At 62.6% G+C, this 26,558-nt stretch overlaps 2 protein-coding genes and 1 long non-coding RNA gene across 7 annotated transcripts in view; 2 read left to right on the top strand and 1 right to left on the bottom strand.

The window, feature by feature from the left end:
- SRCIN1 (SRC kinase signaling inhibitor 1) overlaps positions 1 to 13,771 on the top strand; it is a 57,231-nt gene extending 43,460 nt beyond the window's left edge. The window contains 9 exon segments of the mRNA XM_053965210.1: positions 1,269 to 1,572; positions 2,395 to 2,644; positions 2,789 to 2,943; positions 3,505 to 3,657; positions 6,204 to 6,329; positions 7,875 to 8,978; positions 10,722 to 10,859; positions 13,449 to 13,676; positions 13,679 to 13,771. Coding sequence (XP_053821185.1) covers positions 1,269 to 1,572; positions 2,395 to 2,644; positions 2,789 to 2,943; positions 3,505 to 3,657; positions 6,204 to 6,329; positions 7,875 to 8,978; positions 10,722 to 10,859; positions 13,449 to 13,676; positions 13,679 to 13,771 — 2,551 coding nt within the window.
- A 1,365-nt stretch (positions 13,772 to 15,136) lies between these two features.
- LOC128800215 (uncharacterized) lies at positions 15,137 to 17,388 on the top strand. 2 transcript variants are annotated; one of them, XR_008434935.1, is made up of 2 exons: positions 15,137 to 16,545; positions 16,655 to 17,388. It is a non-coding gene; the product is annotated as an uncharacterized LOC128800215 (long non-coding RNA). The 2 variants fall into 2 exon arrangements; XR_008434934.1 differs by having other exon boundaries at positions 15,137 to 16,617.
- A 1,090-nt stretch (positions 17,389 to 18,478) lies between these two features.
- The window catches only part of ARHGAP23 (Rho GTPase activating protein 23), a 37,174-nt gene continuing 29,094 nt past the window's right edge, over positions 18,479 to 26,558 (bottom strand). For all 4 annotated transcript variants that reach the window (XM_053965213.1, XM_053965211.1, XM_053965212.1 and 1 more), the window contains exons 13-24: positions 25,282 to 25,343; positions 24,851 to 24,978; positions 24,595 to 24,713; positions 24,359 to 24,514; positions 23,460 to 23,538; positions 23,105 to 23,178; positions 22,917 to 23,006; positions 22,699 to 22,824; positions 22,564 to 22,605; positions 22,355 to 22,448; positions 21,009 to 21,040; positions 18,479 to 20,895 (exon numbers count right to left, since the gene is read on the bottom strand). In XM_053965213.1, coding sequence (XP_053821188.1) covers positions 19,873 to 20,895; positions 21,009 to 21,040; positions 22,355 to 22,448; positions 22,564 to 22,605; positions 22,699 to 22,824; positions 22,917 to 23,006; positions 23,105 to 23,178; positions 23,460 to 23,538; positions 24,359 to 24,514; positions 24,595 to 24,713; positions 24,851 to 24,978; positions 25,282 to 25,343 — 2,025 coding nt within the window. In that variant the 3' untranslated portion in view covers positions 18,479 to 19,872. The remainder of the gene's footprint in view (positions 20,896 to 21,008; positions 21,041 to 22,354; positions 22,449 to 22,563; positions 22,606 to 22,698; positions 22,825 to 22,916; positions 23,007 to 23,104; positions 23,179 to 23,459; positions 23,539 to 24,358; positions 24,515 to 24,594; positions 24,714 to 24,850; positions 24,979 to 25,281; positions 25,344 to 26,558) is intronic.

Here is a 26,558-nt window from a genome sequence, read left to right as displayed (position 1 = left end):
CAGAAACCTCTTCCATGAGGAGCAGGGAGCCGTTCTGTGGTGGGAAAAAATCCTCCCCCAGAGAAAAATCCTCTCCCGGAGCAGCCGCGGGGTGGATTTCACTGCCCGATCCCATCAGGATCCCATCAGAATCCCATTAGGACCCCTTTAGGATCCCATCAGGATCCCATTAGGTTTCCATTAAGATCCCATTAGGATCCCTTTAGGTTTCCACTGGGATCTCATTAGGATCCCATGATGATCCCATTAAGATCCCATTAGGATGCCATGAGGATCCCATTAGGATCCATTAAGATCCCATGAGGATCCTATTAGGTTTCCATTGGGATCCCATTAGGATCCCATTAAGATCCCATTAAGATCCTATTAAGATTCTATTAAGATCCCATTCGGATCCATTAGGATCCCATTAGGATCCCATTAGGGTTCCATTAAGATCCCATGAGGATCCCACGAGGATCCCATTAAGATCCCATTAGGATCCCATTAGAATCCCATCAGGATTCCATTAGGTTTCCATTGGGATCTCATTAGGATGCCATTAGGTTTCCATTAAGATCCCATTAAGATCCCATTAGGATCCCATGAGGATCCCATTAAGATCCCATTAGAATCCCATTAGGATCCCATTAGGTTTCCATTAAGATCCCATTGGATCCTATTAGGTTTCCATTGGGATCCCATGAGGATTCCATGAGGATCCCATTAAGATCCCTTTAGGATCCCATGAGGATCCCATTAGGTTTCCATTAAGATCCCATTAGGATCCCATTAGGAACCCATTACGATCCTATGAGGATCCCATGAGGATCCCATGAGGATCCTATTAAGATCCCATTAGGATCCCATGAGGATCCCATGAGGATCCTATTAAGATCCCATTGGATCCCATTAGGATCCCATGAGGATCCCATGAGGATCCCATGAAGATCCTATTAGGTTTCCATTGGGATCCCACGAGGATCCCATGAGGGATGGCCCCGGGCTCTGCCCTAGCCCGGTTTTCCATGCCAACGAGCTTGTAGGATCACGCAGTGCCCTCATCCCTCATAAACCCTCCACGCCGAGGGCAGCTCCAGCGGGATCTGGTGCGGGGAAGGGTTTGGGGGGACCCCATTTCCTGCGGGGTAAAACAGATCGAGCTCGTGCCCAAAGCCAGCACCAAGCCCGGGCCCTTGCCAGCCCTCAGGGCACCTCAGCCTTCAGGAAATGAGGATTCCGTGCCCACCCCGTGCCCGCGGCCCCTCAGTGCCCCCGCTCTGTCCTAGACAAGTGGACGAGGGCGTGTGGAGCTCGCCCAGCAGCCTGAGCCAGTCGCCCAAGAAGGTGGCCCCGGAGACGGATTTCAGCAAAGGGCTGGAGCTGGAGATGCCCACCAGCCCTCCTGTGAGCCTGCACCACCTGACGGGCACCCCCGAGCCCCTGGGCGTGCCCGGCTTCGCCCCCCAGCCCCAGAGCCACCCGGGCAAGAGCAATAACCCCTCCCGAGCCCCGGAGATGGTGCCCGCCAAGACGCAGACGGGGCCCGAGACCCCCAGCAAGAAGAGCGCGGACAAAGCCGTGTCCGTGGAGGTGAGAGCCCGGCCGGGGGGGCTCAGCTTGGGGGGGCTCCTCCGGAGAGCCTGGGAAGGTGAAAATGGGAAGGGGAGCGGTGCCCGTCCTGCTGCTCCTCGGCTGGGGAGTCCTGGCAGCGCCTCTGCTGCAGTGGGGGGAGGTTGGATGAGATTTGGGGGTGTTTATCCTGGAGAAAAGGGGACTCAGGGGTGGCCTCAGCACTCCCCACAGCTCCTGAAGGGTGGCTGTGGCCAGCCGGGCTTGGGCTCTTTCTGCAGGAACTGACAGAACCAGAGCACGCAGCCCCGAGCTGCACCAAGGGAAAAGTTTAGGTTGGATGTCAGGAAAAGGTTTTTTACAGGAAGGTGATGAAGTTCTGGAATGGCTGCCCGGGGAGGTGGTGGAGTCACCAGCCCTGGAGGTGTTTAAACAAGGCTGGAGGTGGCACTGGGTGCCAGGGTTGGGTTGAGGTGTTGGGGCTGGGTTGGACTCAGTGAACTTGGAGGTCTCTTCCAACCCAGTGATTCTGGGAATTCTGGGAATTTGGGGCAATTTTGGGAATTCCCAAGGACCGGGAGGGGTGGAGTCACCATCCCTGGAGGTGTTTAAACAAGGCTGGAGGCGGCACTGGGTGTCAGGGTTGGGTTGAGGTGTTGGGGCTGGGTTCGATGTTCTTAAAGATCTCTTCCAGCCCAGTGATTCTGTAAATTCTGTGAAATTTGGGGATGGGGGCAAAAATCCGCGCCCCCAGCTCCTCGCAGCGGGTCTGGGGGCGTCACGGGCTGTGGGGTCACGCCGTGCCCGCCAGGGACGGGGCTGGAGCGGGCTCTGTGTCCGCAGGCGGCCGAGCGGGACTGGGAGGAGAAGCGGGCGGCGCTCACCCAGTACAGCGCCAAGGACATCAACCGGCTCCTGGAGGAGACCCAGGCCGAGCTCATGAAGGCCATCCCCGACCTGGAATTCGCCGCCAAGCACAAACAAACCCCGGGCAGCGGCAGCGCCGCCTCCACGCCCGAGCACAAACCCTCCAAGCCACAGCACACCCCCAAATCGGGGGGCAAAGGGGACCCCAACGGCCGCCGGGGCTCAGGTACGGGGTGGGGAAGGACGGGGTGGCCTCCAGAGGTGGGGCTGGGGGTGCGCGGTGCTGCCCCCGAGGTGGGGGGGGGGGGGGGGGGTTGGATGAGAGGGGCAGGGCCAGGCGCGGTGCCTTCAGGGTCCCCTCTGTGCCCAGACGAGCTGACGGTGCCGCGGTACCGCACCGAGAAACCCTCCAAGTCGCCGCCGCCTCCCCCGCCCCGCCGGAGCTTCCCCTCGTCGCACGGGCTGACCACGACCCGCAGCGGCGAGGTCATTGTCACCAGCAAGAAGGAGCCCGGCTTTATGAAGGTGAGGATGGGGGCTGGGCTGGGCTGGTCAGCGCGACCCCTCCCGGTGTCCCTCCGTGTCCCCCGGGGTCCCTCGGTGCCTCACGGTGTCCCCCGGTGTCTCTCAGTGACCCTCGGTGTCCCTTAATGTCTTCCGGTGCCCCCCGGTGTCCCCTCAGTGCCCCGCCGTGTCCCTCGGTGCCTCCCGGTGTCCCTCAGTGTCCCCCGATGTCTCCTGGTGCCCCCCGGTGCCTCCCGGTGCCCCCCGGTATCCCCCGGTGTCCCTCGGTGCGTCCCAGTGTCCCTCGGTGCCCCCGGTGCCTCCTGGTGTCCCCCGGTGCCCCCCGGTATCCCCCGGTATCCCCCAGTGTCCCCCGGTGTCCCTCGGTGCATCCCGATGTCCCTCAGTGCCCCCGGTGCTCTCCCGGTGTCCCTCAGTGCCCCCCGGTATCCGCCGGTATTCCCCGGTGTCCCTCGGTGTCCCTCGGTGCATCCCGGTGTCCCCCGGTTCCCCTTGGTGCTCCCCAGTGTCCCCCCCGGTGCCCCCGGTGCCCCCGGCGCTCACGGCCGCTCCCCCCGGCAGAAGGCGGAGTCGGAGGAGCTGGAGACGCCGAAGCCGCAGGTGAAGCTGCGGCGGGCGGTGTCCGAGGTGGCCCGGCCGGCCTCCACCCCGCCCGTCATCGCCTCGGGCCTCAAGGACGACGACGACGAGGAGCGGATCCTGGCCGAGCTGGAGGTGAGCGCAGGAGGAGCGCGGCCCGCGGGTGGCACCGGCACACGGGTGACACCGGCACATAGGTGACACCATCCCGCGGGTGGCACCGGCACACGGGTGATACCGGCACACAGGTGACACCATCCCGCGGGTGACACCGGCTCACAGGTGACACCGGCACACAGGTGACACCGGCACACAGGTGACACCGGCACACGGGTGACACCGGCACACAGGTGACACCATCCCGCGGGTGGCACCGGCACACGGGTGACACCGGCACACAGGTGACACCATCCCGCGGGTGACACCGGCACACAGGTGACACCATCCCGCGGGTGGCACCGGCACACGGGTGATACCGGCACATAGGTGACACCATCCCGCGGGTGACACCGGCACACGGGTGACACCATCCCGCGGGTGGCACCGGCACACGGGTGACACCATCCCGCGGGTGACACCGGCACACGGGTGACACCATCCCGCGGGTGGCACCGGCACACGGGTGATACCGGCACACAGGTGACACCATCCCGCGGGTGGCACCGGCACGCGGGTGACACCGGCACACAGGTGACACCATCCCGCGGGTGGCACCGGCACACGGGTGACACTGCCCTGCAGGTGACACCATCCCGCGGGTGGCACCGGCACACGGGTGACACCGGCACACGGGTGACACCATCCCACGGGTGGCACCAGCACACAGGTGACACCATCCCGCGGGTGGCACTGGCACACGGGTGACACTGCCCCACAGGTGACACCATCCCGCGGGTGGCACTGGCACACGGGTGACACTGCCCCACAGGTGACACCATCCTGCGGGTGACACCGGCCCGCAGGTGACACTGCCCCACAGGTGACACCGGCCCGCGGGTGACACCGGCACACAAGTGACACTGCCCCGCAGGCGACACGAGCACACAGGTGACACCGGCACACAGGTGACACTGCCCCACAGGTGACACCAGTCCACAGGTGACATCAGCCTGCAGGTGACACCGCCCCGCCCTTCTGCTCCGGGGACAGGTTGAGGAGGGTTCAGGGTGCGATGGCACCGGCAGCGGACGGGGGTCCCTGCTCCACCTGGGGCTGCGGGGACGGAGAGGTGGCACTGCCAGGGACAGGTGATGCACAGCTGGGTGTGGCACAGCTGGGAGATGCACACCTGGGCACTGCACACCTGGGCACTGCACAGCTGGGCACTGCACAGCTGGGTGATGCACAGATGGGTGTGGCACAGCTGGGAGATGCACACCTGGGCACTGCACACCTGGGCACTGCACAGCTGGGCACTGCACAGCTGGGTGATGCACAGCTGGGAGATGCACACCTGGGCACTGCACAGCTGGGCACTGCACAGCTGGGCACTGCACAGCTGGGTGATGCACAGATGGGTGTGGCACAGCTGGGCACTGCACACCTGGGCACTGCACACCTGGGCACTGCACACCTGGGCACTGCACAGCTGGGTGATGCACAGATGGTTTTTCCTTGGATGGTTTTCCCTTGGATGGTTTTCCCTTGGATGGTTTTCCTCCAGGAGGGAGGAGAACCAGGCGTGGTGCAGGTGTGGGACAGGTGATGGTGCAGGGCACACGTGGTGACACAAGGGACAGGTGATGCTGCAGGTGTGGGACAGATGATGGTGCTGTAGGCAGGGGAAGTGGACCAGTGATGTTGCCAGAATGGACCAGTGACTCGGCTGGCCAGGGGACCGGTGACACTGCTGGCCAGGGGACCGGTGACACTGCTGGCCAGGGGACCGGTGACACTGCTGGCCAGGGGACAGGTGACACTGCTGGCCAGAGGACCAGTGACACTGCTAGCCAGGGGACCAGTGACACTGCTGGCCAGGGGACAGGTGACACTGCTAGCCAGGGGACAGGTGACACTGCTGGCCAGGGGACCAGTGACACTGCTAGCCAGGGGACAGGTGACACTGCTGGCCAGAGGACCAGTGACACTGCTAGCCAGGGGACAGGTGACACTGCTAGCCAGGGGACAGGTGACACTGCTGGCCAGAGGACAGGTGACACTGCTGGCCAGGGGACAGGTGACACTGCTGGCCAGAGGACAGGTGACACTGCTAGCCAGGGGACAGGTGACACTGCTGGCCAGGGGACAGGTGACACTGCTGGCCAGGGGACAGGTGACACTACTCTCTGGGGTAACAGTGACACTGCTGGCCAGGGGACCAGTGACACTGCTAGCCAGGGGACAGGTGACACTGCTGGCCAGGGGACAGGTGACACTACTCTCTGGGGTAACAGTGACACTGCTGGCCAGGGGACCAGTGACACTGCTGGCCAGGGGACAGGTGACACTGCTGGCCAGGGGACAGGTGACACTACTCTCTGGGGTAACAGTGACGCTGCTGGCCAGGGGACGGGCGGTCCTACCAGCAGCACAGGGGACAGGTGACACTGCCACCAGCACAGGGGACAATGCTGCCCCTGCCAGCCGCCACCATCCCACCTGCCCAGGCCGTGAGCACCGCGAGCCCGCTGCCGGCCCAGGTTGCCCCTCCGTCCCTGCAATGGCCGTGTTTGACTCCCCAGGTGTTTCAGCGGAGCGCCGCCTCCCCTTCCCTCCCCGCGCCCCGCTGTGACCCCCTCGAGGCCGTGTCCCCGGGCCACTCCGAGCCGTGGCCCGACGGAGCCGCGGTGGCAGCCGAAGGATGGAAGGTAACGGCCCCACGGGGCTGCGCTCTCACCTTCCTCCTCTGCCTCTTCTCCGCTCACTTGCGCTGCTTTTCTCTGATTTAACCGACTAATCACCGCCTTCTCTCCTCACTGCCTCGCTCCCGGCACTGACACGGCACCGGAGCCGGCACTAACCCACGGCCGTGGCTCCCGGCAGGCTCCCGGGGCCGCCCCAGCACCGCACCGGGCACGGCACGGGCAGCGCCCGCCGCTCTCACGGCACGCCCGGGGGGTGGGCGGTGCACGGGAGACCCTGTCCCGAGGGCATGGAAAGGGAAGGGGTGGAGCAGGGTCCGGTGGTTTGGGATCTGCCCGGAGTCAGGTCCGGCCCCGTCCCGGCCCTCCTGAGATCCGTGCTGGGCTCTGGGCTGGAGAGAGCCTGGAGAGTGGCCGGGATGGAGCAGGGAATGGCAGGATGGAGCAGGAAATGGCAGGATGGAGCAAGGAATGTCCAGGATGGGAAGAGCAGGAGGAAAATGCCTGGAGGAGGGACTTGGATGCAATTGGGAATGCCCAGGGTGGGAAGAGCAGGAGGAAAATGCCTGGAGAGCAAATGGGATGGAGTAGGGAATCCCAGGATGGAGAGAGCAGGAGGAAAACACCTGGAGAGTGGCTGGAACAGAGCAGGGAATGCCAGGATGGAGCAGGGAATGCCCAGATGGGGGGAAAAGAGCAGGCCAGAGGCTCCAGCCCTGCCAGCAGCGAGGGCAGCTCTGGCTCAGCTCAGCTCAAGGGGGGGGTCTGGCACCTCGCAGGGGTCCTGCTGAGTCGCCCCCTCTCCTGGGACACCAGGGCTGGATTGTCCCTCTGTCCCTCTGCTCCGGAGCTGGGATGGGCCCGGCTGCAGCCCCAGAGCTCCGTGGCCTCCCCAGCGCTGGTGCTCAGGCTCGGGGGCAGCTGCAGGGGCACCGGCTCTGCCCGGGCATCCTCCAGCTCCCCTGCCCTGCTCGGGGCCCTCAGGCATCCCGGGGATGTTCCTCGGGACAGGAACAGGGAAGTGGGGCAGGAAGAGCAGCATTTTCTGGGGGATTTTTGGCCCCTCAGGGTGGGAGAGGTCGGGTGTCCCTCGGCAGCTCATCTGGGATGGCTCAGCCCCCGCTGGAGCTCACACCAGTGCTCCCAGTTTGTACCTGGCTGGATTTCTGCTGGTGGCAGCGGGATTTCCAAAGATGTTCGGGAGGTGCACGAACACCAACTTGGTGTTTTGCTCCAATGGGATGTGAGGGCTGGAGGAGGGGGCTGAGTTCCCCTCCATCCCCTGCCCGTGCTCTGGATCCCTGTGGGATGTCAGGGCTGGACAAGAGGGAATTGAACATCCCCTTCCATTCTCTGTCCACGCCATGAATCCCGCTGGGATGGGCAGGAGGGAGCTGAGCCCCCCTCCCTTCCCAAACTCCCGCCTGGAACTCTGCCGTGCCCAGAAGCACCGGTGTGGGGGGACCCCAATAATTTGTGGCGCCCCGTGGTGCCCCCCCAGGCAATCCCCGCTGCCGCCCGGCCCCTAATCTCTCTGAATTCTCTGCCTAGGAGCCGCTGGCGCCGGCAGCCCCGGCCCCCCGGGCGTTCTCCCTGCCCCAGATCGTGCTCACCGAGTGGGTATCGGAGCCGCCGTCCCCCGAAGCCGAGCCGGAGCTGTGGGTGGCATCGGGCAGCGCAGCAGCAGGAGGGCAGCTGCCACCCGGGGGCACAGGGAGAAGCCGTGTGGCGGCTCCTGGCAGCTCCCCAAAGTCCCCGCCGGCCCAGGAACCCCCTCCAGCCCCGCGGTCCCCCGGCAGCGCATCCCGGGCGTTTCCTTTGGCAGCCCCGAGGGATAAAATGGGGGGACGAGGAGGGGACGCGGCTCTGGACGCTGCCAGCAGGCCAGGAGGCAGCGACAAGATTTGTCCCCAAAGTCCCGCGGCTGCGCAGCCTCCTCGGAGCCGCGGGGAAGGTGCCGGAGCTGCGGAGGCCGCGCTCCCCTCCGTCCGTGCCGGGATCATTCCCCAAATTCCCGATGGCGATGGGGACTCCCAAAGAGGAGCCAAGCTCAGCCCTGGACGCTCAGCTGGGGTTCCCAAAGCCGCGTGGAGCGAGGAGAGCCCGCCAGCCCCGGGCCGAGAGCCGCCGGCCCGCCCGGGGACACATCCCGGGGGTCCCGCGGGCAGGGACCCAGCCCCGCGGGCAGCAGGACATTCCCGGGCGGAGCAGCAGCCCCTGGAGCTGCTCCCTGCCCGCTCCAGCCACGCCACGGCACCTCCGGGATGGGATGGAGGGGCTCCGGCTGCCGGGGGCAACCCCGGAACGGTGGAGGGGCTCTGCAGAGGCCACTTATCCCCCGCGGCCCCGCGCAAAAAGGAGATTTATGAGGACACCTACCAGAGACTGGACAGCCTGGAGGAAACCATCCGCGAGCTGGAAATGACCATCAGCGAGATCAGCAGCCACCCCGCCGTGGAATTCGCGTTCCCCAAGGACGCGCTGGGCTCCGAGGAGGCTGGGAAGAGCCTGGAGGACCTCGGGCACGGAGGGTGCGACGGTGACACCGCGCTGGACCTCAGCCAGGCCAAGGATGGCGCTGCCAAGAGTCCCCTTCTGAGCAGGACCAAGCCAGCGCTGCTCCCCAAGCCGCAGCTGCCCCCCGGCACTCCCCAGGTTCATTTTCTCTTCTCCCCCGTGCCCTGCTCTGCCCTGGATTCACTCTGATGTCTCTTCCTCTGCCTGCTCCCTCTCTGTGACTCTGGAGAACGAATCTTCCTCTTCTCCCTGACACTTGGAGGGCTTTGGGAAGGGCAGGAGTGAGCGAGGCAGGAGCTGGAAGGGAGAAGGCGCTGGGTGGTGCTGGCTGATCCCGTCCTGGAATTACAGCCTGGATGAGGGGGATTCTTCTGTCCTGGCAGGATTTTGAAGCACCAGGTCCAGGATGGGCATCCCATGGGATCCAAGAACATCCCATGGGATCCATGAGCATCCCATGAGGTCCAAGAGCAGCCCACAGGAACCATGAGCATCCCATGGGGTCCAAGAGAATCCCAAAGGATCCACGGGCATCCCACAGGGTCGAAGAGCATCCCACGGGATCCAGGAGCATCCCATGGGGTCCGAGAGCATCTCACAGGATCCATGAGAATCCCACAGGGTCCAAGAGCATCCCACGGGGGCAGCCAGGGCTGGGTGCCGAAGCACCACTCTCAGTTTCACCATTTTCCATAAAATCCCTCTCCTAACGAGAGGCAGCTGGAGCCTGGCAGATGTTTCTCCTAATTAAACCACAGCACGAGCTCCCTGAAGCCATCCCAAATTGCTTTCTGCTGGAATCCAGCTGAATATCTGGGAAAAAGCAGGGAGGGGGGGAAAATGCCCTGAGCTCTGCTGCGACGACAACCTGCTCCTTTATTAACAGTCAGCGCTGGGGAATAAATCTCCTTTTCCACTTGGAGCCGCTCTCTCCGTCCTCGGGGGGCTCTCGCTGGGTGAACGGGGGTGTAGCTGCAATTTTTCCCGGTTTTTTTTTTGTTTGTTTGTGTGGGTTTTTTTGTTTGTTTGTTTTTTTGTTTTTTTGTTTTTTTTCCCGGGAAACGGGAAGTGGAGCTGTGGGGTGGATTTATGGCTGGGGCTGGGCAAAGCCAGGCTCAGGGTTAGGCGGGAGAGGCTGTGATGGGTCAGTCCTAAAGCAGAGCAGGGCAGGGCGGGGCTGGTGTCACATTCCAAGGATTCTGAGCTGCTTGGGAAGATTCCCAGGGCTGGGAATGCTGCGGATGGTGTGGCACAGGCACTTGTGGGGCTCTCCAGGGCTGGGATTTGGACTCTGATGATCCTCGTGCGTCCCTCCCAGCTGAGGATTTTCCATCCTTTGATGATTTCCTCGTGCTGCGCGGTGCGGGAACCCCCCGCGTCCCATCTGTGGGGACCACTGAGGATCCCAGAGCTTCACCTGAGCCACGGATTCCCCAACCTGGGCTGCAGCAGGACAGGCAGGAGGCCACCGGGAGGGGACCTTGGCACGGGAGGGGACACAGGGGGCGTGTAGCACTGCCGTCTGTGTATCCTCACCTGTGCACAGTAAATAAACTCCTCTGTATTCCCACTGCCGCCGTTCCCACCTGGAATCTGCTTCTGCCTGCCGCCGCCTCTTTCCCTCTCTCTTGGCCCCGCGGGCTGTCCCGTCCCGCCCTCGGTGTCCCGCTGTTTGCCGTGTGTGCCCTAAACCCCCTCTCGGGTGGCTCCCGGTAAGTCCCGGCGGGGTTCGGAGCTCACGGCGAGACCTCGTCCTGGCCTGGCATCGTCCCCACGGGCTGTGCTGGCAGGGGTGGCGCCGCTCCAGGCATCCAGCGGTGCCGGCGAGGGCTCCGCCAGCCAATTTTAACCCTTTGCCCCCTGGGTTTTGTGTCCCGGCAGAGCGGTGGCGTCTCCATCCCGGCCATGAAGGTGGTGAACCCGGCGTCGCGGCTGAAGCAGGGCCAGCAGGGCAGCCCCGACAAGGGCAAGCACATCAAGCAGCGCATGGAGTACATGCGGATCCAGGGCCAGCAGCAGGTACTCCACCCCTAGAGCCGCCCCAGGGCTGCCCGCCGCCCTGGCACCGCCCTCGGGCACGGCCTGAGCCGGGGACACCCGCAGGGTGATGAGTTTTGGGACTGCGTTCTCTCTTTCTTGGTGCCTTCTCGGCTTTGGCTGAGCCCGGCGGGCTTGGGGACAGAGGGACGCGGTGGTGGCGGTGCGGGAGGGGCTCCTGCCACACTCTGTGCCCGCCCTGGCCGCTGGGGACAGGGACACGGGACAGTCACAAACTCCTCCTCGCTGTGGGGGGAGGCTGAAGCCGCGTTTGTCGCCCAGCGCTGGGTGTCACCCTGAGGGGTGGCTGAGCGCCGGCGTTGTCGCCTCACCCCGGGGGACAATGCCACCTCCGTGGCCGTGCTGATGAGCGTGGCAGAGCCACGTGAGCTCCGGGGATGGGGATTCCCTGCCAGGGAAGGTTTTGGGGAGCGGGGCCCCTCCCCGTGCACCCACAGAAGCAGCTTGTGGGTGTCCCAGGCGGGGTGGTGGCACTGGGGACAGGGTGAGCAGGGCCACAGCAGCTGGAAGAGAAGCGTTTTGGGGGTGGGGTGGAGCACCCCCAGCACCCAGCGGCCAGCACTGACCCCTCCCCACCCCGGGGGCAGCTCCGGGGCTCCCCCCACTCTGTCCCTGCTGTCACCCCAGTGCTGCTCATGCATTCCCAGCTGGCCCAGGCCACAGGCCAGGGGATCACGGCCACTTGGGTGCCCTCCCTCCCTCCCTGCTGACCTGTTCCCCCCCTCCCAGCACCCCTTTCCCCCTCACCGGGCAGCAGCACCACCAGCGGGTTCACCTTGAGCCCTCCTCTGCCCCGGCTCTGTGTCTCGATCCCTTTTCCACCCCCCAAACCGTGCAATAAACCCAATTCTGCTCATTCTCGTGCGTCCGTCGGACAAACCGAAGGATTTTCCCAGCTCCTCGCAGCAGGGTTTGGAGGGAAAAAATGTGGAATGAGCAAAATGGGCACCTGTTGGCAAAAAGGGTCAAACCCCCACTCGGCTGCTCCGTTCCCAGTGGAAAAATCTCCCCAGGGAGGAGGTTTTTTGAAGTTTTTTGAGGGGTTTTTTGAGGTTTTTTGAGGTTTTTCAAGGTCGGGGTGTCCCTGACTGTCCCCTCTGGCATGCGAGATTGTCCCACCCCGTGGAATCAGGGAGAGACAGAGAGTTCCCTCTGGATTCCCCCTGGACTGGACACCGGACAAACCTGAGGGGCCAGGAAGCATCTCCTGACTCCGTGAGGCCACCAGGTCCCCTCCCCTGGCGGCCACCCGGCAGCACAGCCCCGGCTGTTCGGTGTCACCGCCGCGGTGACCCCTCAGTCCCCCATGGCCCTCGCCGGGGTGGCCACAGCAGGACTTTTCCGCGTCACTTTTGTCCCCGAGCAGGATTTACCCGTGTCCCACCCCTCTCCCCCCAGCAGCCCAACCCCTGCCTGAGGGCGAGGCGGGGCCGGAGGATCCCTCTCCTCATCCCTGTGGGATTTCCAGCCGGGTCGGGCCGTGCCCCCCTGGCACGGCGGGGACAGGGACACGGTGGGCACCGCCACCCTCGGGCGCTGCCGGGGGCTGTGCCCGCTCTAACGCTGCCCTTCTTGTCCCCCCTGTGCCTCCCCCGTGTCCCCTGTGCCGCCCCCGGCTGTGTGTGCCTGTGTGTCCGCGTGCCCGTCTGTCCGTCCGTCCGTCCTTTCCTCTCGGGGACGTCCCCTGCCCGTGCAGTGACACGTGGGACCTGCTCTTGTCGTGCTCTTTGTGGTGGCCCTTTTCCAGCTGCTTGACCTCAGGCCTGACTCAGTGCTGCTTCTGAACGAGCTCCCTTTGCTTCTCGGTTGTTTTTGGGTTTTTTTTTTTTCCTGTCCTTGCTTTTGTTGGGTTTTTCCCCCCTTCTTTTTCTCTCCTTTCTTTTGTCTTTTTCTTTTTTTTTTTTTTTTTTTTTTTTTCCTTTTCTTTTTCTTTGGACTTTCCACCCCTTTCTCCTCCTCCTCGTCCTCCTTGAATCTTGCTTTTCTTTCCAGGCCACTAGACCATCTAAAGAGGCCAGTGAGACCTCCCCCACGGTCTCAGAAAAACCCGCAGCTGGCAGAACATCCATCCCCGTATTGACTTCCTTTGGGGCCAGGAACTCCTCCATCTCATTCTGAGCTCTGCCAGCTCCGCCCGGCCGCTCTCCTGCTCCGGGGGGCTCCTCCTCTCTTCCTCGGGCTCCTCTTCCTCCCTGGGACTTGGCTTCTCCTTGAGGCGCTCTGGAGGGAATCTGCCACCTGTGTCCCCTCCTCTTTCTGTTTGATCCGTGTTTTTGTCGCCTCCGCTCAGCCAAAAGAACTTTTGTGTCTCGCCTGTGCCGCGCCTCGGCCCGACCTCTGTGTCCCCTCCCGCTCCGCCATGGCCAACCAGCCACTTTCTGTTTCTCTCTCTCTCTCTCTTTTTTTTTAATTTTTCCTCCTTTTCTCCTTTTTTCCCTCCCCTTTGGATCGCTGTTGGTTTGTTCCCCTCCCTTCTTTTTTCCCCTTTCCCCTCCCCGCCTTTTTTTGGGTTTTTTTTGTTTTGTTTTGTTTTTTTTCTCTTTATTTAAGAGCTCTCAGAGCTTCCCCCCACCAGCGCCCGGCCAGGAGCAGCTTCCAGCTCCCACCGCGCGGAAAATCGGGAAGCAGCGGCGCCCGAAGACACCCCCGGAGCGACCCCCGGAGCGGCCCCCGAGCGCCCCGGGAGCCGCCGCGTTGTCCCCGCAGGAGGAGAGGACAGCTCCGGCCAGGGCTCGCCGCTGCGTGGCCGGCGGGGCCGAGGGCTCGGGGACATCCCGGCCGCTGTCACCGCCGCCGCCACCGCGCCCGGGTCCCCTCGAGGGGGGCCGGGGGGGCCCCGGGAGTGCCGGAGGGGCCGCAGGGCGCGGGTGTGAATTGGGGAGGGGTCCGAGGTCGAGCGTTTGGGGGGGCGCGGGGGTGCGGTGATGCCGGGGGGGGTCACCCGGCCGCGGCTCTGTCCCCTCCCCGCGGGGACGAGCGGGCGGGACGGGCACCCGGAGCCCCGGGGGAGCAGCCCCGGCCCTGCCCAGCCGGGGGGGCACCGGGCGGGTGGCCCGTGGCCACCTCCCTGCAGCGCGGCCGGGCCAGGTGTGCCACAGGTGGGCATCAGGTGGGCTGCAGCTGTGCCCAGCTGTGCCCAGGTACATCCCAGATGTGCCCGGCTGTGCCCAGGTGCATTCCAGATGTGTCCCAGGTGTGCCCAGCTGTGCCCAGGTGCTCCTCAGGTGTACCAGGTGCGCCCAGCTGTGCCCAGGTGTGCTCTGGGTGTACTCTAGGTGTACCCAGGTGTACCCAGCTGTGCCCAGCTGTGCCCAGGTGTGCACCAGGTGTGCCCAGGTGTACCCAGCTGTGCCCAGGTGTGCTCTGGGTGTGCTCTAGGTGTACCCAGCTGTGCCCAGGTGTGCTCTAGGTGTGCTCTAGGTGTACCCAGGTGTACCCAGCTGTGCCCAGGTGTGCACCAGGTGTGCCCAGGTGTACCCAGCTGTGCCCAGGTGTGCTCTGGGTGTACTCTAGGTGTACCCAGGTGTACCCAGCTGTGCCCAGCTGTGCCCAGGTGTGCACCGGGTGTGCTCTAGGTGTGCCCACCTGTGCCCAGGTGTGCTCTGGGTGTGCTCTAGGTGTACCCAGGTGTGCCCAGCTGTGCCCAGGTGTGCACCAGGTGTGCCCAGGTGTACCCAGCTGTGCCCAGGTGTGCTCTGGGTGTGCTCTAGGTGTACCCAGGTGTGCCCAGCTGTGCCCAGGTGTGCTCTGGGTGTGCTCTAGGTGTACCCAGGTGTACCCAGCTGTGCCCAGGTGTGTTCTAGGTGTACCCAGCTGTGCCCAGGTGTGCTCTGGGTGTGCCCCGCGTGTACCCAGCTGTGCCCAGGTGCATTCAAGGTGTGCCCAGGTGTACCCATATGTGCCCCAGCTGTGCCCAGGTGTGCCCCAGGTGTGCCCAGGTGTGCCCAGGTGTGTGCGTGCGTGTGCTCTGCGTGTGCAGCACAAGATCCGATCATTCCTTCCGTTCTCTAATTCGTCCTTGGGTTGATTGTTTGATTATTTTTGGTTTTTTTTTCAATTTCTATTCCTTTTTTCTTTCTTTTCCCCCCCTTCCTCTGATTTTTTGGGATTTTTTTTTGTTTGTTTTTTGTTTGTTTGTTTGTTTTTCTATCTCGATCATTTTTGTACAGAAGAAACAAGAGCCTTTTTTTGAATAACAAAGAGAAAACACAGACAAAAAAGGACAAAAGACCAAAAAAAAAAAAGAAAAAAAGACCAAAAAAAAAAGAAAGGAAGGAAAAAAAAAAAGGAAAAAAAAAATCATGATGCAATTTCTTTGGATTGCAAAAAAAGCAACTCTTTACATTTAAGTGAAGTGTCTTAACATTTTATATTGTTTTAAAAAATATATTTACATATTATATATATATATATAATATACGTAATATAAATCTATATATAAATATTTAAAGAGGGGGAAAAGATCTAAAAAAAAAAAACCTTAAAAAAAGAAAAAAAAAAAAAAAAAAAAGGAAAAAGAAGAGAAATAAATCAATCACGTCCGGTATTATTTAGGGGGTGGATTTCAAATCCCTGCTTAGGTTTAGAGCTCCTCGTGGCTTCCAGAGCGGCTTCGTCGCCCTCGCACTGAGTCCCCGCCCTCTCTCCTTGTCCCCAGGTGTCGCCAGGTGTCCCCTGGTGGCCCCGGGGACACCGGCCCGTGCCCCAGTGCCAGCAGCAATAGCAGTCGCGGATGCGTCCGGAATTAATTTGATTTTTAATTAATTTCTTTTCTCGGAACCAAAGTGAATTCGCTGTAGCAAAGGCGCAGCTGCCGGGGCCGGGCGGGAGGTGGCACCTGGCGCTGTCCCCACCCCCGCCCCGCCGTCACCCCCACGCCGTGTCACCTTCTGTCACCTTGTGTCGCCGGAGGAGGGGGCGCGGTGACAGCTCGCAAGCTCTGCTGGCTGGAGGTGACAATGCCACCCCCTTGGGGACACCCGCATGGGGGTGACAATGCCACCCCCTTGGGGACACTCACATGGAGGTGACAATGCCACCCCCTTGGGGACACTCACATGGAGGTGACAATGCCACCCCCTTGGGGACACTCACATGGAGGTGACAATGCCACCCCTTGGGGACACCCGCATGGAGGTGACAATGCCACCCCTTGGGGACACCCGCATGGGGGTGACAATGCCACCCCCTTGGGGACACTCACATGGAGGTGACAATGCCACCCCTTGGGGACACCCGCATGGAGGTGACAATGCCACCCCCTTGGGGTCACCAAAATATGGGGTGACAATGCCACCCCTGTGGGACACCCGCATGGAGGTGACAATGCCACCCCCTTGGGGACACCCGCATGGGGTGACAATGCCACCCTATTGGGGACACCCGCATGGAGGTGACAATGCCACCCCCTTGGGGACACCCGCATGGAGGTGACAATGCCACCCCTGTGGGACACCCGCATGGAGGTGACAATGCCACCCCTGTGGGACACCCGCATGGAGGTGACAATGCCACCCCTGTGGGGACACTCACATGGAGGTGACAATGCCACCCCTTGGGGACACCCGCATGGGGTGACAATGCCACCCCCTTGGGGACACTCCCATTGAGGGTGACAATGCCACCCCTGTGGGACACCCGCATGGAGGTGACAATGCCACCCCTGTGGGACACTCACATGGAGGTGACAATGCCACGCCCTTGGGGACACCCGCATGGGGTGACAATGCCACGCCCTTGGGGACACTCCCATTGAGGGTGACAATGCCACCCCTTGGGGACACCCGCATGGAGGTGACAATGCCACCCCTGTGGGACACCCACATGGGGGTGACAATCCATCCTCCATAGGGACATCCACATGGGGGGGGGTGACAATTGTCCCCCCTGTGGGGACACCCACATGGGGGGTGACAATGCCACCCCCTTGGGGACACCCACAAAAATGTCATGGGGGGGTGACAAGTGCCACCCTCCATGGGGACACCCCTAAAAATGACACTGGAGGGGGCTGTCCTCGGTGTCCCCACCTCGGTGTCCCCATCTTGGTGTCCCCACTTTGATGTCCCCACCGCGGTGTCCCCACCTCGGTGTCCCCACCTCGGTGTCCCCATCTTGGTGTCCCCACTTTGATGTCCCCACCGCGGTGTCCCCACCTCGGTGTCCCCAAGCTGTCACCGATTTTGGGGCTTGTCCCTTTTCCCACCCCCGCTTTGTCCCCAGGCCACCCCTCCCAGAGCAGGGAGGTGACAGTGGCAAACCAGGGGGTGGCAGCACCAGGTGAGGGGGTGACAACGCCAGCTGAGGGGGTGGCAGGTCCCAAGCTGTCCCCAAACCCCCCCGCAATGTCCCCTTGTCCCAGCTGGTGTCCCCGTGAGCGTGATGTCCCCGCGTGTGCGTGTGCGTCCGTCCCCTTCATGGCATCGCTCAAATCCCTCGCCGAAGCAAGAAACAGCAAAAAAAAAAAACAGAAAAAAAAAAAAAATCAAAATTTAAACCAAAACAACTCGAATCTGGTTCAGACCGGAAAAAAATATTTTAAAAAATGGTTAAAAAAAAAAGAGGAAAATGCGTAAAAAGCACAAAAAAAGCCCAAATCCAAGCGCTGCCTACATCGTGCATGTGTCGGAGGCGCCCGCTGCATGCGCTCCCCGCTTTACTCGTCTGGATGTTGTTTCAAAACAAACAAACAAAAAAAAAGGCTACGACTCTGAAAAGGACAAAAAAAAAAAAAAGACGGACTGAGAAGAAAAAGTGAAAAAACGCCAAAAAAAAGGAAAAAACCCGAATTTCTGGTTCTCCTTAGAGGCTGTTTTGGGGTTTCTACGCCGTCGTGTCTCTCTCTCTCTCTCTCTTTTCCGCATGAATTTTCTCGTGAACTGTTTGCAAAAAGGAAATAAAAGGAACAAAAAAAGTACAAAAAAAAAAAAAAAAAAGAGTTGAAAATGGAGGGGAAGAAAAGCAAAAAAAAAAAAAAAAAAAAGCAAGAAAAAAAAAGAAGAAAAATGTAAAAAAAAAAAAAAAAAAAAAGCCTGGCGCAGGGGAAAAGCGGGGGAGGGGAGGGAGGGGGACCCCCCCACCCTGTGCCACCCCCCCCGCTGTGTCCCCCGTGTCACCGTGGATGCCATGGGTAGTTGTGTGTGACCGTTGTAATTCCCGTGACAAAAGGGTTGCTTTTTATCATTTTCCTTTTTCCCTTTCTAATTTTTCTTTTCTATCAGAGTGTCCGGCTTTAATAAAATTACCTTCTTCTTTTTTTTTTTTTTTTTGCCTCCTTTTCTGTCTTCTTCTGGCGGTTTTTCTCTCACTTTTATCCCCTCTCTCCCCGAATTTTGAGATATTTGAGAAATTTGAGGAATTTGAGGAATTTGAGGAATTTGAGAAATCTGAGAAATTGAAAATTGAGAATTTTGATGGGGATGGGGCAGCCCCAATTCTGTTATTTCCTCCCCACAGGCTCAGAGAAAAATGAGATTTATCCTCCCATGGAGAAACCCAGGAATAAAAATTCCCAGCACCAGGAATTTGGGGGTTCCTACCCACCAAAAAAAAAAAAAAAAAAGGGAATTAATACCAACAAAACCTTGAATAACCAGTTTATTTCCCATACATAGACTGGAGCTGGGGGGGCAAAGCAGGGGGATTTTTTGGGTTGGTTTGGGGTTTTTTTTTGCAGTTTTGCAGATCCCGATGGGGCCGGGAATTGGGGTGGGAAGGGGTTTTGGGGGGGGACATGCAGGAGGGTTTTAAAAAGTCACCACTGGTCCAGCACGTCCCCTGCTCGGGGCTGGCCTTCCCGCTGAGCAAAACTTCTTAAAAAATCCTTAGAAATCCTTTGGGATATGTTACAGGGGCAGGGACGATATTTACAGGGGGGAAAGGAACAAAAAAAAAAAAAAAAAAAAAAAAAAAAAAAAAAAAACGACAAAAAATCCGAAAAGAAAAGGAAAAAAACCAAACGACTTTACAGCAAATATTTGCATTAACGTATGAGAAGGACACGGAGAGACGGTGACAGGGTGTGACACGAGGCCACCGAGGTGGTGGCACTTGTGTCCCCGCGTGGCCACGCCCGGGGTCCCCAGACTCCCTTCCTAAAGTGCTTCTGGCCTTGGGGGGGCAGGAAGGGGACAGCGATGGGAGGGGACAGGGACACTCCAGGACGTGCCACACACGGGGGGCAAAGGGTGGCGGTGTCCCCCCTGTCACAGGGTGTCCCCCCTCAGTGCCAGCCTCCCCCAGCTCTGCAGAGCCCCCCCAGGTGAAGGTGACAGTGCTGAAGTCCCCAAGGGACCCCAGCCCACGAGGGGTCTCTGAGATGGGACCCCCAAGGTCCCCAGGGCAGGGGTCTGGCATCGGGATCACCGGGGTCCCTGATGTCCCCAGGGTCCCCCAGCACAGGGGTCTGTGACACCGAGGTCCCCAGGGTAGGGGTCTCTGACCCTGATGTCCCCAAGGGTAGGGGTCTCTGACAGGGTCCCCAGGGTCCCCTAGAGCAAGGGTGTGTGACACCGAGGTCCCCAGTGTCCCCAGTGTCCCCAGTGTCCCCAGTGTCCCCAGTGTCCCCAGGGTCCTCAGGGTCCCCAGTGTCCCCAGTGTCCCCAGGGTCCCCAGGGTCCTCAGGGTCCCCAGGGTCCCCAGTGTCCCCAGGGTCCCCAACCCGGGCCAGGTCCCAGCCGGAGCAGCCGCAGCGCCCAGGGAAGTGCCCGCACTTCGCTCCGCCGCGGCTGGGGACAGCAGGGCCACCCCTGGGGACATTCCCCTGAGCCCCCACGCCCCTCCTGGCACTGCCTGGGGGCTGGGGCACCGTGCGGTGGCACCGCCACTGGTCCCCAAAGCGTGGGGGACGGGGTGGCTTTGTCCCCCCACGGCGCGGGGCCACCGGGACCTGTTAAATAACACCAGCAGCTCGTCCAGAGCACAATTAAATACGGGGACAAGGGACAGTCCTTAAATTAAACACCGCCCGGGGGGGTCACAGACACTGCGGGAAGCGCAGGGGCGCCGCGGGGCCGGGGCTACCCGGCGGGCTCTTGGTGGCCGTGCCCGGGCCAGCAGTGCCAGGCGGGGCCGGGGCTGAAGCCACAGGCCGGGCTTTGGTGGACTCCAGGCTGCTGAGCCCCGAGTCCTTGTCGCGACAGGGTCCCGGTGTCCCCTCGAGTCCCCGCGGGTCCTTCCACTCGTTGAAGTTGAGGTCCTTGAGGCCGCCGGGCACCACCACCGTGTGCCGGCGCCAGCTGCTCTTCTTGCGGCGGGTCTCGGGGGAGTGCGCCCGGCGCAGGCGGACCCCCATGTCATCGGCGGAGCCCCGCAGGTGCTGCCGGAGCTGCTCCCGCAGCGACGCTCGCCCGGGGGCCACCCAGCTCTGCTCGTCGCCGCTGGCCGCCCCCGCGCTGTCCCCGGCCGGCCGCGGCCGCCCCAGCTTCCTGCGGGCCAGCGTGTCGCACTGGATCAGGCGGTGCGAGTTGAAGGAGGGGCGGCCCAGGGGCGACTTGTCCTCGTCGCCCGTCCCCGCCCCGGCCTGTCCCGGCCGCGGCCGGGCTCCCTCGCGGCTCTCCGTGTCCGTCTCCATGTGGCTGAGCTCGCTGCGCTCGTCATCCGCCTCCTCCCCGCGGCTCCCGGCCACCGAGTGCACCTCGGAGCACAGGCTGCGGTCCATGGTGGACAGCGTGGAGTAGCCGGACACGATGGAGCGGGCGTCCGGTGCCGGCTCGGAGCCGGTGCCCGCGGGATCGGCGGAGCATTCCCGCTCCATCCCGGCCGGGCCCGAAGCCGCCGGCTCGGTGCTGGTGCCGCGGGGGGCTTTGCCCGGTGTCACCGCGGGGCCCTCCTGCTCCCGCTGCCGGCCCGGGCTGTCCCTGCGCTCCGCGTCGTCGTCGGTGCTGCTCCCAACGCCTTCGGCCTCTCTCCTCTTCTTCCTCTTGCGGGCGGCGGCCGAGACGAAGGGGATGGCGAGAAGCTCCCGGTGCGGCGGCGCTTTGCGCGACGGCCACGTGCCCTGCGAGCGAGGGGACAGCGGGTCAGGGGTGGCGGCGACACCGACAGGGACAGGCTGAGTGTCCCCAGCCCCGCGTGCCCGCCCTGCCAGCCCCAGCCCGGGACCCCGCTCACCTTCGGTTTGGCGGAGCCGCTGCGGGTCGAGCCTGGAAAGCAGAGGGGAGAGGGGGGTTAGAGGGGTCCCGGCGGGGGGAATGTGCTGGGGAGGGGTCTGGGGTCTCTTTGGGGATGCTGCTCCGTTCCCCCAAACCAGGACGGGGACATGCCGGGGCTGTCACAGCAGCTGGACGTGCCAGGAGGGGGCTCCGGTGGTCATTGCGGGGGGGTCCCTGGCATTGCTCGCCTCACCCAGGGTGAGGAGTGGGGACAAGGGGGACACACGCAGGCACACACAGCCGGGACACACAGCCAGGACCCCCGCGGTGGGACCCCAACCCTCCCGCGGCCACGGGACACGGAGGGGACAGGGCGCTGCCACTGCCGCGTCGCCGGGAGGGAGGGCGGGGAGGTGGCTCCGTGCCACAGCCAGCCTCGGAGCGGGGGCTGGGGTCGGCTGTGCCGGAGGGGGCTGCGACAGGCCAGGGGGTTACGGGGTAAAGAGGGGACACAGAGGGGACACAGAGAGGACACACAGGGGACAGGCAGCCCTGGCCCTGCTGTGTGAAGGACAAGGACAGGACACAGACCCCTCTCCCGCCCCGCATGCCCGGGATGGGGTTAGCAGTGCTGACAACGAGAGAGGGGGAGGCAGAAAGGGGGTGCTGACCCTCCCCGGGGCTTTGGGAACCCCACACCCCAGAATTTGCGGGTTCTGTGACAACCCACAGCCATCCCTGCGGCGGGATGCCACCACAGGCACTGGCCAACGACGAGCAGAGGGAGAAGGATTTGGGGCTCTCCCCTGCTGGTGTTGGGGACCCTGGGGACAGTGCCAGGCAGGGCAGGGTCCCCTCCCCTCCCGCGGTGCCCCCCGCTCCCCCTCTCTCGTGGTCCCCCCGAGGGTTAGTGCGTGAGCAATGCACCCGGGATCAGACTGTACCCGCTCTAGCTCTCGAGGAGATCCGCTGCAGGAGGAAGAGGAGGAGGAGGAGGAAGAGGACAGCACAGAGAAGTTCAAGGAAAGAACGTAAGAGATCAGTCCAACGTCAAAGGCTCCCGGTCTCCAGGTGTGGCAGCGCGGGCACGGGCGGGGGGGTCCCGCGGGGTGGGCGCTGCCCTGAGGGACAAGGAGTGGCCACCGGGGAGAAGGGGGACGGGACAGGGCGGGCAGGGGGCTCCTCGGGCATCCCCGGGGGTGTTCCCAGCTTGGGACAGGAGGGCGCTGGGATGTCCCACTCCAGCACACACCGGTTGGCCGTGGCCGTGCCCACGGATGTGGGCAGGGGGGGGACAGAGAGTCGGGAGGGGCACTCCGGGGTGCCAGGAGCGGAGGGGACGATGTCACGGGTGCCACCCCTCACCTGCGGCATCGCCGGGCGCCGCGGTCCTGCCGATGTTGGGCAGCAGGTACTCGATGTTGGGCACGGACTGAGCCTCCTTCTCATCCACGGGGGTCTGCGGGGGGGGAAAAAAGGGATCAGGGCGCTGCCAAGAGCCCCCCAGCTCCCATCTGGGGGTCTGCACCCCCCTGAACCACAGCGAGACCCCCTGAGCGGGCGACAGGCCTCACCTTCTCGCCCTTGTCCTCCTTGTCACTGAAGAACCAGTCTGACTGTGGGGGAGACGGGAGAGGGGTCAGGAGCTCCGTCCCCATTTCTGGGGTGCAGATCCTGTCCCCCCCCGCCCACCCAGGGGTGCCACTCACGTGCTGGATGAGGGTCTCCACGATCTTGTAGCGGTCGGGCATGTGCGTCACCATGTCGGTCATGTTGTCCTCGGAGGTTCGCACCAGCGTGGGGCCGAACACCAGCGCCAGGTTCCGGGGCTCCATCTGCGCCCAGAGCCGGCTCAGAGCTGCAGCCCAGCCCAGGCCGGGGGGCTCCAGGTGGGGCAGGAGATTCCCAGGGTGGGGGGGGTCGGTACCTTGTTCTTCTCCGAGTGGTCAGCGATGGTCTTCAGGTGACCCACCAGGAATTTGAGGGTCTCGTAGTAGTGGCCTGGCAGGTCCCGGATCTGTGGGACGCGTTGTGTCACCCCTCTTGCTCACTGTCCCCACCCAAGGGGGGCTCCAGGGCGGTGTCCCCACCCCAGCCACCGTCCCACGTCCCTACCAGCTTCCGCAGCGTCCTCATCCTCTCGCTGGCATCTTCAATCCGGTTGGCTTCGATGAAGTCGTTGTATTTATCTGGAAGTGGCACATCAGGGTGTCACTGCAGGGTGGAGGGGACAGGCCACCACCCCCCCCAGAGTCAGGGGCCCCCGGGTGAACCCGCTGGAGATACTGGGGAAGGGTCTCAGTGCTGCTCCCACTGCAGGGCAAGGAGGGACAAGGACTAGTGGCCTTGGTGACAGGGGGTCTGCGTGGTCCCCCACCATGGGTGGTCGTGTCACTGGGTCTGGGGGCCTGTCCCCAACACGGGGGGATGGGGTTTGGGGCTCTGGTGGCCCCGGGGGACAGGGACTCACCGTCGGTGAACAGGGGCTCGGGCAGCTTTCGGAAGAAGGATTTCAGGAGGCTGCTGATGACGTTCAGGTCCTGCCACCGCTGCGGGGGACAGAAGACGCTGCTCAGAGGGACAACCAGGGACACCCAGGGGACAGCGGGACGAAGTCCCCAAACCAGGGACAGTCCCGGCGACAGGCAGGGAAAGTCCTGAGCCATCGCAGCGGCGTGGCGAGACGCAAGGGGACAGAAGTGTCCCCAGGATGTCACCTCCAGTGCTGGCAGCGACCGCTAGGCGGCCCTGCCACTCCAGGGGACAGGAACGGGGCTGGAGGGGACAGGGACAGTGGGACAGGGACAGTGGGACAGGGACGGTGGGACAGGGACAGTGGGACAGGGATGATGGGGACAGGGATAATGGGACAGGGACGATGGGACAGGGACGATAATGGGCACAAGGATGATGGGGACAGGGACAATGGGACAGGGACAATGGGGATGGGAATGATGGGGACAGGGATGATGGGGAGGGGAATGATGGGGACAGGGATGATGGGGAGAGGGATGATGGGGAGGGGAATGATGGGGACAGGGATGATGGGACAGGATGATGACAGGAACATGAGTGATAACAAGGACAGGGATGATGATGGGGACAGGGATGATGAGGACAGGGATGGTGGGGACAAGGATGTTGATGGGGACAGGGATGATGGGACAGGATGATGACAGGAACATGGATGATAACAAGGACGGGGATGATGGGACAAGGATGATGACAGGAACATGGATGATAACAAGGACAGGGATGATGATGGAGACAGGGACGATGACACAGACCAGGAAAGCATTCCAGAGGCATGACAGGCATGGGGAGCAGGATGGGGCCAGCCATGGGGACAGTCACCTGCCCTGCCCTCACCTCGTCCTGCAGGTTGATCTCGGTGGCTCCCTTGTTGAGCTGCTCCTGCAGGCTGGACACCACCGCGTTGTTGCCGGGCACGCGGTAGATGCCCATGTACTCCAAGCCCCGGTCCTCCACCACCTTGCAGCACGCTTCCACGATCAGGGGCACGTTCTGCAGGGACAGGGACAGGCTCAGGGGGTGCCAGGCCTGTGCAGAGTCCCCGAGGGCTGGCGGTGGTGGCATGGCCGTACCTTGTTGTCCGGGGCAGGCTGACAATCCTCCAGCCTCACGCCAAAGGCGCGCGGGGCAGATTTCTTGTTCTTCTTCATGATGTTGATGCCCCACGGGGCTTTTTGAGTGCTGCTTTCATCTGGAGTGGGGGGGGGAGAAAAACCCACAGGATCACTTGGGTTAAATGGGAAGAGCAGCCCTACAGGGATAAGCACCACAGCAGCCCTGGGGGACACGAAGCACCCCGGGTTTGCTGTCCTGGGGTGTCCCACATACCTTTTGTGATGGCCGCGTCCTGCCTGGGGGACCGGGGCGTGCTGGTTCCCGTCTGCTTCAGGAACTCGGCTCGGATCCCCAGCCCGCGAGGGCCCTTGGGCGACGAGTCGGGCTTGGTGCCCGCAGGGCTGCAGGGAGAGCGGGGAGGGCTCAGGTGGGGCACGGCCAGGGGCACCAGCCCGGCACAAAACCTCCCGGTAAACATTGCCAGCATCACCCCCAGGCTTCCTACAGAGACCTGGGGAGCACCGGGCTGCTCCAACCCTTGTTACAAGTGCCAGGTGCCACTCTGGCTGACCCCAGGCCACGCCGGGTGCGGGCGGCTCTTCCATCACTGCCCCATCCAGGGAGCCGCCGGCTTTGCTCCGTCACCGTCACACCAGGGTGACCAACGCCCCAGGGGTCTCGGTGCCCACCACCCCGGTCCGTACCTCACTTTCCGGTAGTCGTTTAACTTCTTGCTGATAAGGGCTTGGCTGGCAAAACCGGGGTCCTGGGGAGGCAGAGAGAAGAGGGGAAGGGAGAGCTTGAGCAGCACATCCACGGGACACCCCCGGGCAAGTCCACGCTCCGCGGGGCCGGGTGGCACCGGGCAAGGGCAGCACCAGGTCCCCGCTGCCCCGGGACAGCCCCACTGCTGTCCATCACTCCAGGCCACAGAGCAGGGTCCGAGCCGGACACAGGTGTGTCCTTCCATGGCACGCACACCTCCACCGACCCGCGCCGCTGCACGGCAAAGCCTCCACAGACACGGAGCCATCCCCACAGGATGCTCCCGACAGCACCGCAGCGCCGGGGTTTGCCCAGACAGCTCCGCACGTTCCAACCTGGAGCACCGGTTCTGACCCAACAGCACCGTCCGGTTCCAGCCTGGCAGCACAATCCAGTTCCAATCCAGCAGCACCGTCCGGTTCCGACCCAGCAGCACTGTCCAGCTCCAAATCGGCAGCACCATCCGGTTCCGACCTTGGAGCACCATCTGGCTCCAAGCCGGCAGCACCGTCCTATTCCAACCCGGCAGCACCGTCCGGTTCCAACCTGGCAGCACCGTCCAGTTCCAACCCGGCAGCACCATCCTATTCCAACCCGGCAGCGCTGTCCAGTTCTGAACAGCACCATGGTCCAGCTCCAACCTGGCAGCACCATCCAATTCCAACCACGGCAGCACTGTCCTACTCTGATCTGGCAGCACCATCCAGATCTGACATGGCAGCACCGTCCGGTTCCAGCCATGGCATCACCGTCCTACTCTGACCCAGCAGCACCATCCACTTCCGACCCGGCAGCACCGTCCGGTTCCAACCCAGTAGCACTGTCCAATTCCAACCATGGCAGCACCATCCAATTCCAACCACGGCAGCACTGTCCTACTCTGATCTGGCAGCACCATCCAGATCTGACCTGGCAGCACCGTCCGGTTCCAGCCATGGCAGCACCATCTGGTTCTGACCCAGCAGCACCATCCAGTTCCGACCCGGCAGCACCATCTGGTTCTGACCCGGCAGCACCGTTCCCGCCGAGCCCCCCGCACTCTCCATCACAAGGCTGTGCCACAGCCAGAGACCGCTCCAAGCTCAACGCGCCCTCCAGGGCCGGAGCTGCCACAAGCCCGGAGTGACCACTGCCACCAAAGCGAGCCACCGAGCCACGTGGCCAGCCAGAGCTGGCACAGCCATCCTGCGGCTCTGCCCATCTCACACCAGAGTGA

Source organism: Vidua chalybeata, chromosome 26 (assembly GCF_026979565.1).
Source record: "Vidua chalybeata isolate OUT-0048 chromosome 26, bVidCha1 merged haplotype, whole genome shotgun sequence".
NCBI classification, from domain to species: Eukaryota; Metazoa; Chordata; class Aves; order Passeriformes; family Viduidae; genus Vidua; species Vidua chalybeata.
The sequence above is the reverse complement of the archived record's forward strand: the minus strand, read 5'-3'. Positions and strand labels throughout refer to the sequence as shown.